The sequence below is a fragment of the Patella vulgata genome, chromosome 4, assembly GCF_932274485.2.
Source record: "Patella vulgata chromosome 4, xgPatVulg1.2, whole genome shotgun sequence".
Taxonomy (NCBI): Eukaryota; Metazoa; Mollusca; class Gastropoda; family Patellidae; genus Patella; species Patella vulgata.
Genome location: NC_065882.2, coordinates 72,916,108 through 72,932,437, shown reverse-complemented (window position 1 = coordinate 72,932,437; position 16,330 = coordinate 72,916,108). Strand labels below are relative to the sequence as shown.

Sequence of the window (16,330 nt, the reverse complement as noted above, 5' to 3'; positions counted from 1 at the left end):
CCGTGTGTTGTGAGTTAAAAAGTTGAATATATTTAGGATGACTGGATAATAATCATTGAATATCTTGTCTTGCGGTGGTCACGTTGATGTTTATATTGGTACCAGGATATGAATATATAAATCATGTATCTAGCAATGTTCACAAATAGTTTAAGTAGGAAACGTAGTAAATGTAAACGTAAGTACCGGGATTTGTATTGAGAATTGAGTTATTTAAGGTGTATTGCTGATCGGGGTCATCAAGTGCTCTGGTCATCAAGGTCAATTAGATGTTTTGCTGGTCAGAGTAGCTGAGATCCATTGATGATCAGGTTATTGAAAATCCTAATGATCATTGGATTAATAGAAAAAATCACAACCTAATCTGATGCTATTTTCTTTGTATTACTTACACTTTGTTGTGATTACAATTTACTGGGATTTTACTTGAAAAGAAAGTTTCCCTGACATTCGTCCATTGGAACTATTTCCGCCATTGTAAAGAAAATGAAATAGGGTTTAATGTGCTACTTTTTTGCACCGCTGGGCTAATGACAAGGGGAAACCGAGCCAGAAAATCCTGGGGAACTTTCTCAGACAATGCCAGGAGCGAATTTGAGCACTCCTGATTAGCAAGCCTGTCTTACTCACTGAGCCACTCGGCTCATTGTAAAATAGTAATTTTGGCAACTCTTGGAATTTGAATACCAATGTACCTCAATGATTTTAAATGGAGAATATGTATTGGTTATAATTTATTAATTATATAGTTTTTATACGGCCGCATAGAAAGGTGGTTGTATATTGTCATCCCCTCCGTCTGTTGTCCACACATTCTTGTGAACATTCCTCACTTCATTTATCATCCGATTGTTTTGAAATTTACATATCTTGTCTACATTGGTGAGATGAAGAAGCCTGTTTTATTTCAACCATTTCTGTTAATTACTTTTAGAGTTCTGGCCCTTGTTTCACTTTGTAGAACCTTGTCTTAATATTGTATTTATTTATTATTTTTCAGGATCTGGTTTACGACCATCCCATTCATTTAAAGATAAAAGATCAGTGTCTGCTCCTGTCAGAACTCCGGTAAGATATATTTTAATTTCTGTCACTACATCTGAGCAACTAGGAAATTGTGTAATGCTTGGTTCCCACTATCACGATTCGTGCTACGATTGAAATCGTAGTATTAATCGTGGTGATCATATCAGGTCTTATCATATACTGAGGTCAGTCGTAGCAATCATGTTGATCGTATCGGAACATATCTGCACATACCAGATCGTGGACTCAATAGAGACAATCCTTTCGTTTACGCATCGCATGACATTAGAAACCTAGCATTAATGATCATTTGTGATGATTGGAAAATTTCATATTTTTAAGACTTATTGAAAATTCAACAAAATAAGTCCTTATTATATTGATTATTATTAAACTACAAGTGAAATATTGATGTTGGTTGTTACCCCGATGTCGAACAAAGTTAAGGAGGGATTCTCTAATGGGCTCCATGCTTTCTTCTGTCCCGGTTTTGTTTCCAGATATCTTTATGAAACTTTGTACACACATAAGCCTATTAATAGAAATTCTGGCTTTTGATAATTTTTGTGTTTCTTTCGAAACAAGTTTGATTTTGATATACAATATTTTATTCCAGAGCATATCCCATAAACCATTCAAGATATATCTAAAACTTTGTACACACTGTTAGTGATTGTGGCTTTTGCTAAGTAGAAATTTGTTCGTAGATTTGGACAAATTTGGACTTATTTGGATGGTATACAAGGGGAGTAGGATGTTGATGACTTGTTTATAATATTTCAGGCACCGAGTACAGCTCCCTTTATACCTCATAGACACAGTTTACCCTCCAACAGGTAACAATATTATATTATATAGCATGGCCCACCCCCTCCCACCATCACTTGCACCCTCACGCATGATCACACCTCCCCACCCTCACCTAATTATATTATATTAACTGTATGTTCCAGCTGATCACACGTCCCTTAATGTGCACCATATATATATATATATATATACTAAAATCTGTGTATACCTGATTAATTAATGTAGGCAAGATCAAATCAAATGCAAAGCACCAGAAAATCTACCATAAAAAATTCAATTTTCCAATGTTGAAAATAAATCCGCTGTAATAGTAAATACCGAAGGATGGCACAATGCATAAACATAAAAAGACAAACCAGTCGTTAAGACATACAAAATTACACAGACATTCCAAACAATATACCAAGCAGATTTATGAGACCATCCTACAATCAGACCTACCCTTTATCTTATCCCAGGATCATATTTCATTTATAAGCTACTTATTTAGTTTCAGTTAAACCTAGAATTAAATATATACATATCTTTGCACTGCTTAGCTCGACAAAACTAGTCTTAGTTTTATGTAATAATTTATTTTTATGATGTGCTATATTATTTTGGTATGTCAGTGCTCCAGATAATATTCTAGTCTGATAGTAAATACATTGTTTCACTTTTCATACTTTGTGGGGTTACCCATCAACTGGGGATGGGGTAGTGCACTGAACTCATGACAAGAATGTTCCAAATCCACTCTGGCCGGAGTACACAAAGCATTCTTGGACTTAAGTTAAGAATATACTCAACTTTCAATAACTGTTTATGAGAAATATCTTTAATCCAGAAACACAAAACTTTACACATAGTTTCTTATTGATATATTTGATACATTAAAACAACAATTCTTAACTTAAGTTAGAGAAATTTTTGTGAACTCGGGACCAAGGCTTAGAAAAACATTGGGATTTCTCAAGCCCTGTTCCTACTTGGGGGTGCAAATAAAAGAACCCTAGGAAATTAGAATTTGATGAAAAAGAGGGGAAATGAACTTGTCAGTTAAAAAACCCCACAAAAACTATGTTATTCTCAAAACGACCAAAGTATTGTGCCGACAACACCCAATTGAGAGTTTAAGCGCCATTCCTATACGGTAACAAATAGAAGGTCTTGTCATGAACATTAAAGATCCCTTTGTGGCTGTTGGAATATGATAAAACCTAGATGATAAAGATGCTGTCAGGGCAAAATTCTTCTCATTACACAAAAACTACACAAACGAAAGTCACTGAATTAGATTTGGGGTTTTTAAGCCCATTTCTTATCTTTGACCGGTTCTCTGGAGCACTGTTAATTTTGTATGAATGATGTTTTTATGTAATCCGAGTGCACTTTTAGTAGCTTCAATGAATTGCATTAATTATTTTCAGAATTTATACAAGGTTTGATTTGAAAGTTAGTAATGAGTAGCTAACTAAAGGACTCAAAGTTAATGCTAGATTAGCATCTCTGGACATACAGGAATGACCAGTTTTGGGGATAAAGCTTAATTACACTTTAGCCAGTGGCACCTTTATTAGAAAAAAAAATGTCTTACTAATCTGAAATCCATTTGTAATTTCGAACTTTTTCAAAAACAAAGATATTCACGAACTTTCAGATCTTACCTTACTAGAACACCCCTATGTATATGTACATATATATATTTAATACACCCCTTTATATTTAGAATATCCCTGTGTATATATAATTTTGCCTTGTATATTATTTATTTAAAGAATAACAGCATGTATATTTATATTAATTGTACAGTGTTTATGGTTCCCCTCCCTCTTACTCCAGTCTATATTCACAGCTATCTACTACCTCTTCGTCTCTTCTACAGTAAGTTAATATTATATATAAAAAAAACCCAAGGGACACTGCAGAAATTCTGATTTGAAAAGTCCATATTATAACTTTATAAGAAAAACAACACACAGAACTACTTCACACCTAGTGAGTCCCCTGATACGTTCCCACAGCTAAAGACACCTATACGCAAGAGAAACATTGAAATAAATTGAACCATATGTTAGTCCCGAAATAACTTAGTTTGTGTCGTTAAATCCAATTTTTCTCTCTCTTGACACTGCCGAAATCCTGCTTTGAAAACATTTTAGACTCGCGATAATTAAAGGCTCTGTGGTAGTCGAATAGTTAGGGCAACAGAATCTGTGGTAGTCGAATCGTTAGGGCATCAGACTGTGGTTGTCGAATCGTTAGGGCATCAGACTGTGGTAGTCGAGTGGTTAGGGCATATTGTGTCCTGATACAAAGCTATATATATATTTAATCACATTTTATTAACTGATATATCATTTAGAACAGGATCATTGTTTTTCCTTTTGATTATTAAATATAATGTATATTGAACTTTATTTATAGGCCTAACATTTGAATCTTTAGTTATATGGATGTGCTACTGTTATTGCCCTTTTGCTTACGACGTTTGAGTTATTGCCATTTAAGTTATTGCCCTCTTGCTTACGAAATTTGAATTTAATTTATTTTGCTTTCCATAGATTCTGCTTTGTCAATTAAAATTACAACAGAAATTTTTTAGTTATGTATGTAAACTTGATGTCGTTGTTCTGGAGTATGCATACCATGCCTTGTACACTTTATTTGGCACTACTTAACAGCTTGATAGAGCTGTGCGTTTTGTTGGGACGGAAAACTGAGACCCACCTGTATAGACATTGGCAATTGCAGTTCGGAGATGAGCAGACATTAATGTTACTGTCTGAGTACAATTCTCCCCTCTTGAATTAAGACTTGTGCCTAATGAATAACCTTAGCTTGGTGTTTGGATGGAACGGAAAGCTGAGGTCCAGCTATTGGCAGCTGGAATTCGGAGATGAGTAGACTAGAACGTTACTGTATGAGCAAAAGTCCCAGCTCTCGCATTTCACATGTGACTATGAAAAAATTGCTGCAGGTCAATAACTTTAGCTTGGCGCTTGGAAGGGACGAAAAGCAAAGATTCGACTGCGTACACATTAGCAATTTGAATTCAGAGAAGAGTAGACTCAAAACTTACTGTCAGAGCTAATGAAATGGATATTGTTTAATGTTAGACTCAAAATGTATCGACTAAATTGTATCCTATTTTTGAAAAATGAATATTTTCTATTTCAGTAAAGCTATTAATGAGGAGAGTGAAACTGATTCGATGGGTCCGGGACACGATATAGGTCCTTCCAAGTAAGTATATAGATGTATATCTTCAGGACTCCTTTAAAGATGCATTATGCAAGAGCTAAATCGGCCTATTGCAGGTCTTTCTTTAGGCCTGAAATGTTATATAAATTATTAATTAGACATTAATTCACGTATCCACTCTCGAATCAACTCTCGATGTCATCGCTAGCCTGCAATAATTGTTGGATTATGATCCGATTTGCTGCAAAACTTTCCTTCTCGATTTAACGATTAAATGGAGAATCGAGACTATGATTTTTGTCGTACCGACTTTAGTAATGATGACCGAGGCTATGCGGAACTTTCAATCGCTTATTTCTGGGTTCATAGTGGATCAATTTGACTGAAATTTTCAGCAAATTGCCTTTACATTATCTAGTTTTTAACTATTATAGTGAGAACTGCCAACTCGTTATCAAATCTCCCATAATGTATCTTTAAACATTTATTAAAATAAGTTCATAATCAACTCTCTGGACCATTGGTTCGCAAAGATTTTATGTAGATTAGAACACTACAGACATTTAAAAGTTTAAAACAGATAATTGAGACTTGGTCTCGATTGTTAGGTACCTTTGTTACGATAATAAACAATCTATGCTGTATTTTGCCCAAACTTCAAACAAACATAACTTTCTACAGAATAATGTAATTTGACTAAAATTTTCAATATATTTATTTTACATTATCTCGTTTTGAGTTATTATTGAAGAATGATCAGCTCTTTATCTTATTCTTAACTAAGTTAAACATGTTTAAAAATGTCAGGATTAGTCTCGAGAAGCAGAATGCACAGAAATGTTATGTTAGAACTACCTATCGATTTCTACTAAAGATATTATCTGTAAAAAGAATATGGTTGTGTCATGACTTATCTTGGTATATAATAGACTGAATATATGGTGAACTTAAAGTCGCTGTCTAGTGCTTATTAAATGACGAAAAATTACGAAGTAGAAAAAGGTTGGGGTGCCCGAGTTTAGATTTGTCGTGTAGTTTTTGAATGTGTAGTACACAGTGTAATTCAACATGGCGACCGAGGGGTTTTATATTTAGGTACGGGTTAGTAGCGAATAGTTTAGTTATATGACAGTCAAGAATTTGGACTAGAATGGGAGCCCAATCAGTCGGAAGAATTCCATATGAAGGAAACTAGTCACTTGTGATAAGCAGGTCTTAAAGGACCTAAATCTCTAAACTCAATATATTCTAAAATATTTCAAATTATAAACACAAATTAGAATTCAATATTGGTCCATTTCAATCCATATTGATTTTGTTATGTTTCCATGAAAATGTGGGATCCTAATATCCAATATTTAGGACACAAGGAACGTTTTAATATATCGTACACGAGTCGTGTACCATATCGTTTCGGGCGCAAAATCAACGAACAGAGAAAAACTATCCTAAATTACAATGTGACAGTAAATAGTAATGTCTGATTCACAAATGATAAAATAATAATAAAAAAAACTTTAGAATGGATGAAGCAGGCGTAAATGACTGTCATTCAGTTTGGACTGTTCACATATTTCACCGAACATAATTGATTACAAATTACAATTGTTTTTTTAAAAATTAAATATAATTCACTTTATATACACTCATATTACATTTTACGGCCATTTATGGTTCCAAAAAATAAAGCCATACACTCTTTTCACCCTATTACTTAGTCATGTGGGAAAGCACCACCTACTTCCCTGATTCCTTGAATCTTTGAATCCTCTTTCCCTACCATTTATAGAATGGTGATTTTGTCAACTGTGATTTTTATTTGGCTATATTTAGAATAATGCCATTTAAGTACATTGTGTAGAGGGGTTTATATAGTTTAAAGATGGTCTATCACTTCAATAATTCAGGATGTTCAACAAAGATATTACATGTTCAATGAATTTTCTGTGGAAGTAGGTATGTGGTTTTATTTTTGATGACAAGATGAATCTCCTGTTATTATACCACGGTGAACAAAGTTGAGCAAGGGATATTGGGCGCAATATAGCCTGTTTGGAGCTGACATGCCATAAAACACCATTTCATTCTTTCTCTGAAAGTAGGTGTGTGGTCTTATTTTGGATGATAGAATGAATTTACTATTATTATACCTTGCTGATAACCACAGTTGTCTTGTTTTGAATTTAATATATTCAGTTAATTACATTTATTATCTTGCTGAATTTAATAGCGTCTCTTTAAATTTGAAAGATATCCGTTGTTAGAGAATGAAGATTCTGATACAACGTGATACATCGCTTGCTAAATACAGTCACATCCTAATAGGAAACTGACATCATTGAACAGAGTGTAGCCATTATGGCATGATCACATTGTGACCATTTGCAAAAGTTTTTGTTTCGTCTTAAGTGCTTTCTTATGACCTTTGTGAAAAGTTTGTGAATATTTTGTGAAAAATTGCCACAAGCATCAGTAATTGACATCAAATTTGTGAATAAGTTTTAAGGATTTTGAGTTAATATTATTCATTTTCATAATTAGAAAGTTTGTGCAGTGTAAATGGTTCTAGTTTCAAAAAGACATAGAAACAAAAATTGGATTTGTATTAAGATAAAAATAGTTGTGATATTGGATTTAGTTTATTTAGAAGATTGTGATTAATTATTGGGAAAATATTGAGTCATTTACCACAATTTGTGGACATTAACAAGATCTGATTTCTTTCTTTGATAGTTTGGAAAGATTATTGAGGTGTAAAAATCCAGATTTCAAATTCTTTCTTTAAAGATTTGGAAACATTATTGGAGTAAATAATCGAATTTCAAATTCTTTTTTAGAAATTTGGAAAAATTATTGATGTAAAGAATCAGATCTTTGTGCGCTGTTTGTGTAATATTTTGTTGAATGGTTGAGCTATGTTATCAGACGAGAGCTGATAATACACGTTAATTTGCCGACATTTTACATGATATTTAATATATAAGGATATATAATAAGTTATACGAATGTCAACAACAATTAAACACAGGATGAATTCAGTAGAAATGAGAGCCTACAGGAAATCAGATGAACTACCACCTATAGACAATGAAAGACAGTCGGTGTTTTATAGAAGATTAATGTTTGGTAGTAAAAACAGGTACCTTAACTCGAGTCCTACCGATAAACAATAGGGGCTGGGAGGAGAGATAAATGGGGTTTAATGTCCTCTCAACACATACTAGGTCATTTTGGGACTGACATGAATCAATTTAATTTCAATTGCTCAAGCAAATTATTAAAATAGAAATTGTACCATGTGTTAGTCGGAAAATGACATGGTTTGTCTTGAGTGTACATCAAACTCTCACTCTGTGTAAAATATCATTGTGGCCCTTTAGTGTCTTGTGATTAATACAGCAACGGGGTCTTGTCCATCTCTGAGAACAGAACATTTAGATTTCATTGAAGGCCAAGCCTATCAAGTTTTGTAAACAAATCAATCATATACAATGGCATAATTTCTGACAAACTCCCCAGATGAGCGGAAAAGTTAGAATGTTATTAAACCAGTGTTGAAATCAGTTTTCGTTGGCATACTTTTTATCCTTTTATCGTGTACCGTGAAACAAAGTGATGCAGATTTACGTTTGTGCTAATATTTTCGGATATATAATATATATTATCTTTTGTATCATTTCAGTATAAACGATACCATATCAGAATCTATGGAATCATTAGTTGAACCGGGTAAGTACTGAATTTATTTTAATGTGTTGATTGACTTGCACTACCCTCAAACAAAACCAATAAGGCAACCCTGCCTACAAGCCAAACTACACAGGAAATAAGCCAAACTACATAGGAAATAAACAAAAAAAATGTTAAATGAACAGTAGGCAAAACACTGCTGCCTTGACAAAATTCTCCTCTGTATCATTACATAGAGAACCATCGGAATAACCATATGTTTGTCAATATAGAAATAGATCCTTTGGCAGTTAGAATTCAAAGAACAGTGGGCAAAAAACAACTGCCTTAACAAAATTCTCCTTCCTATCAGTGGTTTCGATTCCCGGGTTGTACTGACAAGGAGTAGGGAGACAAGGAATAGGGTCGTCTGTCCAACCTTGTGGGTTTTCTCCGGGTCCTCTGGTTTCCTCCCACTGCTAAAGACCTCTACGCGCAAGTGAATTATTGAAATAAAATTGAACCATGTGTTAGTGGATGTTAAACCTCTCTCTCTCTCTCTCTCTCTCTCTCTCTCTCTCTCTCTCTCTATCTGTGTGTGTCTCTCTCTCTGTCTCTCTCTCTCTTCCTCCTCCTCCCTGTCATTGCACACAGAACAATAATGATAACCATGTGTTTGTTAATATAAAAGTCGTGAAGTTTAAACCATGTTTATTTTGATTGTAGTTCTATCAGAAAAAGATGTATTGGATGATGAACCTGATTTATTATTAAGTGTATCAGATCCTGAAGCATGGAGTGTATCTGTTGATCGCAAGGTGAGTTCATTGGTCACATCACATCTATTAATTCTTCTAATATTGAAGTTGCTCAGTAGGTGAGGTGCTGGCGCGGGAGGTACCATGTTCAACCCCATGTTCCTCAGGATTTCTGTGTTGTTTCCCTTTGTACGTAATGCCGAAGGACTTTGCAAGTAAAAGCATTCTAATGGGAAGATAGAGATTCCTACATAGTATATCATCATATGATGCACATTAAAGGTGCCTTACATTTGGAAATCAAAATGAGTGTTGGCCTCATCATTGCACACCGCATGACATACATATTTATGCCTGTCTTCATTAACCCAGTTGGTCTTTTCATTAAGATTAAGGTCTTAATGAACATATAGTTATGTTAGTCATATTATTTTGAGGTTTGGTCCACAGCTTGAGATGGGTGTTCTTAAATGCCATGTGATTCTAGGCTAACAGGAAGATAAACAATTGAAGATTTAAATTTAACTGATTTAGTTACAAAAATACTTGAGCAGAATTCATGACTAATTATTCATGTGAAAAGTATAGGATATTTATTTTTTGGGAACAGCTTATATCTTATATGTTGTAATGACAAACTGTAGTGATAGGGTGGCCGATTGATTTAAGCATTCATTAGGTCTGTCATTGAGTCATGCTCAAGCAGCATGGTTTTGTCCAAGTCCTCTGGTGTCTTCCTACTGGGGGATCACGTGGCTAAGTGGGTAAGATGCTAGCTCGCTAGCCTGGAGGTCGGGTGTTCGATCCCTGCATTGGCCGAGAAAGTTCATCCAGATTTTCCGGCGTGGTTCCCCCTTGTCAGTGATGCAGGACAGAGGGCCTGACAAGGACAGCTGTCTAGTCCTTTGGATGATACGAGAAAACCGAGGTCCCGTGTGTACATTGGAATTTACGTAAAAGATCCCTTGGCAGTTGGAATTTGATATAAGAGTAGGCGATGGTGCCGCTGCCTGGGCAAAATTTCCTCCATAGCACACTGTATGGCGTATGCCCGTCTTCATTAGCCCAGTATAGGAGCAGAACAGTAGGACGTTAAACCCCATTTCATTTCATTTTCATTTCATTTCTGTCTTCCTACTGCTAAATACCCCTATACACAAGCAAATTATGGAAATAATATTGAATCATATGTTAGTCCCAAAATGACCTATTTTGTGTTGAGTGGAAGTCAAACCCTATTTCTCTCTCTCTGTGAAACTGTAGTGATAATTTTAGAAGTAGAAAGTCATTGATGAGTTGGTCAACTATAATGATTCAATCACGAACAATAATCATATTGTCTGGTATATGTTCTCATGGTAGTTTTATACAGGAAGTATTCGTTAAATGAATGAATCTATGTTTAAATCTATGACGTCATCCTACATCTAGTTATTAGCATGATATCAGCTGAAATCAATATAGTAAAATCTTCACAGACACACATAAAGGTTTCACTGTAAACCTGTCAACTTATTCTAGGCATGATTTGATAAAATAAACAGCCACAGGTGCCTAAATTACGACTTTTAACTGTTATCAACTTAACTTAAAAGTGGGAATTGGAAATAAGAATAGGCTGTAGCACCGCTGTCTAGACAAAATGTCCCACATTGCACACTACATGGCATGGTGCAGTAAAGTAGAACGTTAAACCCCAGTTCATTTAATTTCTTTTTTATTAATTTCAGACTGTAAAGAAAATGGGAACAAAAGACATTAAAAGACAAGATCATATCTGGGGTGAGTTTTATTTCTTTTAAAATGAAGCCAATTTAAGAAACCTTTAAAACTTTAATTATTAAGTTTATTATAAATTATAATTGAAAATAACAATTTAATTCTAAGTTATATACAATATATTATTATTTTATTTAATGCTAAGTAATGTTATTTTATTTAATTCTAAGTTACAATATATTATTTTATTGAATTCAAAGTAACAATATGTTATTTTATTTCAGAGCTGATTATCACAGAGAAACAATATTGTCGAACGCTTAAAATTATGCAGAAAGTGAGTTCTGTTTTACTGTTGTATTCTGCTAATACAGATCTTTCTGTTCATTTGGTCTGACACCATGTCTATGGTATTTGTGTACCGAGCAGTTCATCAGGCGTTAGTCTTAAACTTAAAGGCCAATCATCGTCATTTGAGATTTTGTTCATCCCTTGCAATTTCTTAAAGGAATTTCAGTCCAAAAAATGGTTCATTTCCATTCAGCATTTGCAAAGATATTAACTGAAAAAATGGAATGAAATGGGATTTAACGCCCTACTGTTCTGCTCTGACTGTACTAACTGAAAACTTTTGGGTAATATCTTTTGACTTCAAAAGAAAATTAAGAATTCATATAATAAAATAATCCATATAATGTACAAAATAATCTCCTTATATGAAATACTTGTTTTACCACATTCAATTTGGGAATTAAAAAAGTTTCAAGAATGTTGTAAAACAAGCCTTAAAAACGTTTTATTTATATTATAGCGTTTCTATTCAATCATTTTTACACCATTTTGTTTTTCCTCCACAGGTTTTTAGTCATGGTTTGTTAAATGAACTTCACTTTGCACCAGAAGTTGTCGAGAGGTTGTTCCCAAAACTTGATGATTTGATTGATATTCACACCAAGTTTTTACGACAGTTGTTACAACTCCAGAAGAAACGTACTGATAGACTTATCGAGGAGATTGGACCAACGTTATTGGAAATGGTATGAATAATTTTTCATAACTTTTGTAATGCTTAAAAAAAATTTTTTTGGTTTTTTTAACCCAAATCACTGCCCCTAAAATTTTTTCTCATTTCTCAGATCCTATAAATTAGTCTTAGTGTGGTTTTCTGCAGACCGTGGTCTCTGTATTATAACAGTCTGGCCCCGAGTTCACAAAGCATTCTCCGACTTAAATTAAGAATTTACTCAAAATTGTTCGCTTTATTTTAACTAAAATATAGCCCTTTATAAAACTTTTGTTGTTTTAATGTATCAAATACATCAGCAAGAAACTAGGGCCAGAATATGCATTATTTTACAGAACCTTACTCAGTAATTAAGCTAGGAAATAAACAATAAACACTTTATAGTATTTAAGATGACATCCCAAAGGCTTTAGAGTTCAAGTGTTGATGTAGTTTATTAAAGATTGATTTATTAGTTCACTTAGAGTTCTATCCAATCTGTTTTTTGTGGTGAAGTAAATGTTTTTATATGGCGTTAAATAAGTTTTAGTATCTAACAGTAGGAGATGAAATGGTCAAAAAGACATAAAGAGACAAAAAAAAAAAGCTACTTTCATTTCATTAGAAGTAAGGGGATCTTCTAATGTGTGTGCTTTAGATCACAAGGTCTGTCATTGATCTAAGTGTTTTGTTTTTAATCCCAGTCTTGTAGGATTGTCTGGCTAACCTCTTGGCATTTCTCTGGGTTCTCCAAACTCCTGCTGCTATAAAAATTCTGCTCACAAGTAAATTATTCTAATATAGTTATGGTCCGACGTTCTAATTCAGACCCTGCTCCTAGCTTTCCTTGAAATAATAAATTTACATACAGAGCTTGGTCAGACAAAGGCGAATAACTTGGATTTTAATGTTTGATTTATAAGTATGGACATTTTGTCACCTTTATTATTTATGATATTGCTTTGTTTTACAGTTTAGTGGTGCTACTGCTGTAAAGATGAAGAAAGCTTACGGGTGTTTTTGCAGCAAACATAAAGAGTCTGTGGCTCTCTATAAAGATTATTTAAAAACAGAACGCAAATTTCATAGTTTCTTTCGGGTAAGTTTTAAAATGGATGAAAATTATGAAAAGATTTTATTTTGTTAAAAGAAAAAAATATGGATAAATTTGCATATTTACATTTTGTGGTCAAAGGGGAGATAATGAGTGGTTTAAACAGAGTTACTTCCCTTTCATATTAATTACTCTTGAATTTTATCATCACTCAAGGGAAATACTGAATTCAGCTTTCCCGAATTGAATTCTTTCAATTCCCAAGAATAGTAAACACAAGAAAATGGAGCGTTAAGAGCATGGTCAAAGTGAAAATGTTAGACCCACTGTGTTTGGCCAATCACCATCGCTGAAATGTTTGATTCCATCACAGGACTCCAATTGAATGCCACTTAAAACATTCCAGACTGATAATCAAGCACCTCGTCAGTCGAAGCAGAACAGAAGGACGTTAAAGCCCATTTCTGTTCATTTCATTTCGAACACCCAGTAAAAATAAAGTATAGATATTTAGAAGAAAAAACTTATTTATTTGTTGTTTATTTATTTATGGCGTCTTTATTTCAGAAATGTTCGGAACTACCCATGGTTAAAAAACGTGAATTTCCTGATTTTATGCTAGGAGTTACATTACGTCTTTCAAAATATCCCTTACTTATAGAAGCAATACAAAATAGTACTAAAGGTAAGACGACATTGTTGATTTATTCTTTTCTATTTTCATAGAAACAATGTTTACTTGGTTTTTTATATACAATGGCTTGTGATATGTTTTCTCTTTTATTCTTTTCTGAATACAAAATCACAAAAATTGTGACAGAGTTGTCTAACTTGTGAATTTTAGATTATTATTTTAAAAAATAAAACATTGATTGAGACTTTAAACTCCATTTTATTCTATAAGCCTTATAAGGGGTTAATGAAAATAAAGGATTTTAACATTTTATTTTGTAGATAAAAAAGATCGTGAGAAGACACGGGAGGCCCACGAATCTAGCAGAAACGTAAACTATGAGGTAGACCAAGATGTTGCATCGTACGAAAAACTGGTTGAAGTACAGAAAAATATAGATAGTCGTGCCACTACCGTTTTTAAGGGTAAAAAATTTAAGGTAAGTTTGCAATTTTGTGAATGGTCTGGTTCGTTAGAGATTGTGGTTTCCCCCGTTTCTTTTGAATTTCCTCATTTTTTTTTTTCTAACAGTCCCATCTTTTTTAAAATTATATGATTCTAATATTCTTAGTCTAGTAGATTTGATATAAATGCCTCGGATCGTTATTTGTGGTGTGGTTAATTGACTTGCATATTAAAAATATTGTGAGACTTGAATCTCTAAAAGAAATATCTATCTAAAAATGGTACAATTCTATTCATCATTCACAATGTCATGAGGAATTGAAAATTTGTCAATCATTGGTATTCTCTGCCAATGCCACCTATAATCTTTGCCTGTGTTTAATCCAGTAGATTTGAAGAAAAGAGAATCTACCCCTGATATTTCCATTTCTTAATCAATTTGTGTACATTTTAGTGAGCATTAAGACATGAAAAATAAGTCATTTTCCAAAAAAGGCAAATGACGATCAGAGCGACTTTTAACTGCTTGATACCAATAGATTGAAAAACCTCTTTAAAACTTCTCATATTATCGTTTATCAAAATTGTTTTACGGTATTTAAAAAAAGGAAATGACTTGTTTTTTCACAATTGGATTAATTCTGGATTCGGATCTTTAAAATGGTTTAGGTTCTTTTTTTTTGGTGGGGGTGGGAGGGACATTGTAATCTTTAATCAGTAGCTGGGATAGGGGTGGGTAAATGTGGATACATGGGCAGGTGGGTAGATTGATAGGGGTAAATGGGTGGGGAGATGGGTATATAGGATAGATGTAAATGGGTGGAATGTGAGTAGCTGGGATACATGGAAGGGTAGATAGGATGGGGTAAATAGATGGGATGGGCGGGTTGGGGGAGGGTAGATGGGATGTATGAAAATGCTATAATGTCTTGCGCACTGGTCTTCTGCGGAATGAGGAGTTTATATTTGAGAGATGTTTAGTACTACGTATGTTTATATATATGTTATTTATTACTATATAACTTGTATCCTGGTTGTAAGTAAGAATGTTTTATCATATATAAACACGCGGTTTGTGTTTGATTCAGATTGCTCGAAGACATTTCGCTTTTCAAATGTAAAATTAGATGAAAAAACAGCAAAGTTTTTAAAAAATGTCTCTGGTGGAATTTTGGTAAAATCATTTGGGGCACCAACCCCCTCTCTCTTCTAGCCAATCTGCACTACTAGATTGTTCATGGGACGAAACAGAACATAAAAAAACCCTAACATTTGGAATTCAAATTAAACGTAGACGTAGCGCTGCTGTTCGGTCAAATTTCCCTCATAGCACAAGATATGGCGTATGCACGTCTTCATTTGCCCAGTTGGTGCAGATGACCATTTCTTGTTCACAGTTTATTGAAACTTATCTTGATATATTTAAAATTATGTGAATGGTCACAGAGCATCTGAATCAGAAACATACCGAGGTTATAGTGGTTTGAAATGGATAAATAGCTATATATGTAACTAGTTATAGGGTGCTTTTAAATCGCTAGAAAATGGTGGTGTTGATTTGCATGTAAAAAAAAATATTTCTGGGATGGAAACATTAAACAGTGACAATACACATTGTGTTACAGCAATACAGTATTTTAATCAGAGTTACCTTTCTTTAATGGAATTATTCTTCAAAATGACAAGACATTCATTGTAGAAATGTAGCTTTGATTAAAGGAAAGTATTTGTTTTTCATAGAACTGTTATGATTATGTTAATATTTTTATTTAATAAATGCTGTTTAATCAGTATATATCATAGCAAGATATTTATATACATCCTAACTGTAAGGCATTAATAAAGAGCCATTATGACCTTTAAATGCTAAAAAAAATAAAAAAGGTATGGTTGATGTCCAGGGCCACGAGTTCATAAAGCATTCTCAGACTTAGAAATTTACTCAAAAGTGTTCGCCTTATTTTAACTAAAATATAGCCTTTTATAAAACTTTTATTGTTTTAATTTATCAAATCCATCAGCAAGAAACT

At 33.6% G+C, this 16,330-nt stretch overlaps 1 protein-coding gene across 6 annotated transcripts in view; it reads left to right on the top strand.

Annotated features, from left to right (window-relative positions):
• Positions 1-16,330, top strand: part of LOC126819769 (rho guanine nucleotide exchange factor 28) — a 237,406-nt gene that overhangs the window by 197,859 nt on the left and 23,217 nt on the right. For all 6 annotated transcript variants that reach the window (XM_050547974.2, XM_050547973.2, XM_050547972.2 and 3 more), the window contains 12 exons: positions 1,001-1,068; positions 1,810-1,862; positions 3,628-3,699; positions 4,996-5,061; positions 8,702-8,748; positions 9,415-9,506; positions 11,177-11,228; positions 11,450-11,502; positions 12,023-12,202; positions 13,142-13,267; positions 13,790-13,907; positions 14,177-14,334. In XM_050547974.2, coding sequence (XP_050403931.2) covers positions 1,001-1,068; positions 1,810-1,862; positions 3,628-3,699; positions 4,996-5,061; positions 8,702-8,748; positions 9,415-9,506; positions 11,177-11,228; positions 11,450-11,502; positions 12,023-12,202; positions 13,142-13,267; positions 13,790-13,907; positions 14,177-14,334 — 1,085 coding nt within the window. The remainder of the gene's footprint in view (positions 1-1,000; positions 1,069-1,809; positions 1,863-3,627; positions 3,700-4,995; positions 5,062-8,701; positions 8,749-9,414; positions 9,507-11,176; positions 11,229-11,449; positions 11,503-12,022; positions 12,203-13,141; positions 13,268-13,789; positions 13,908-14,176; positions 14,335-16,330) is intronic.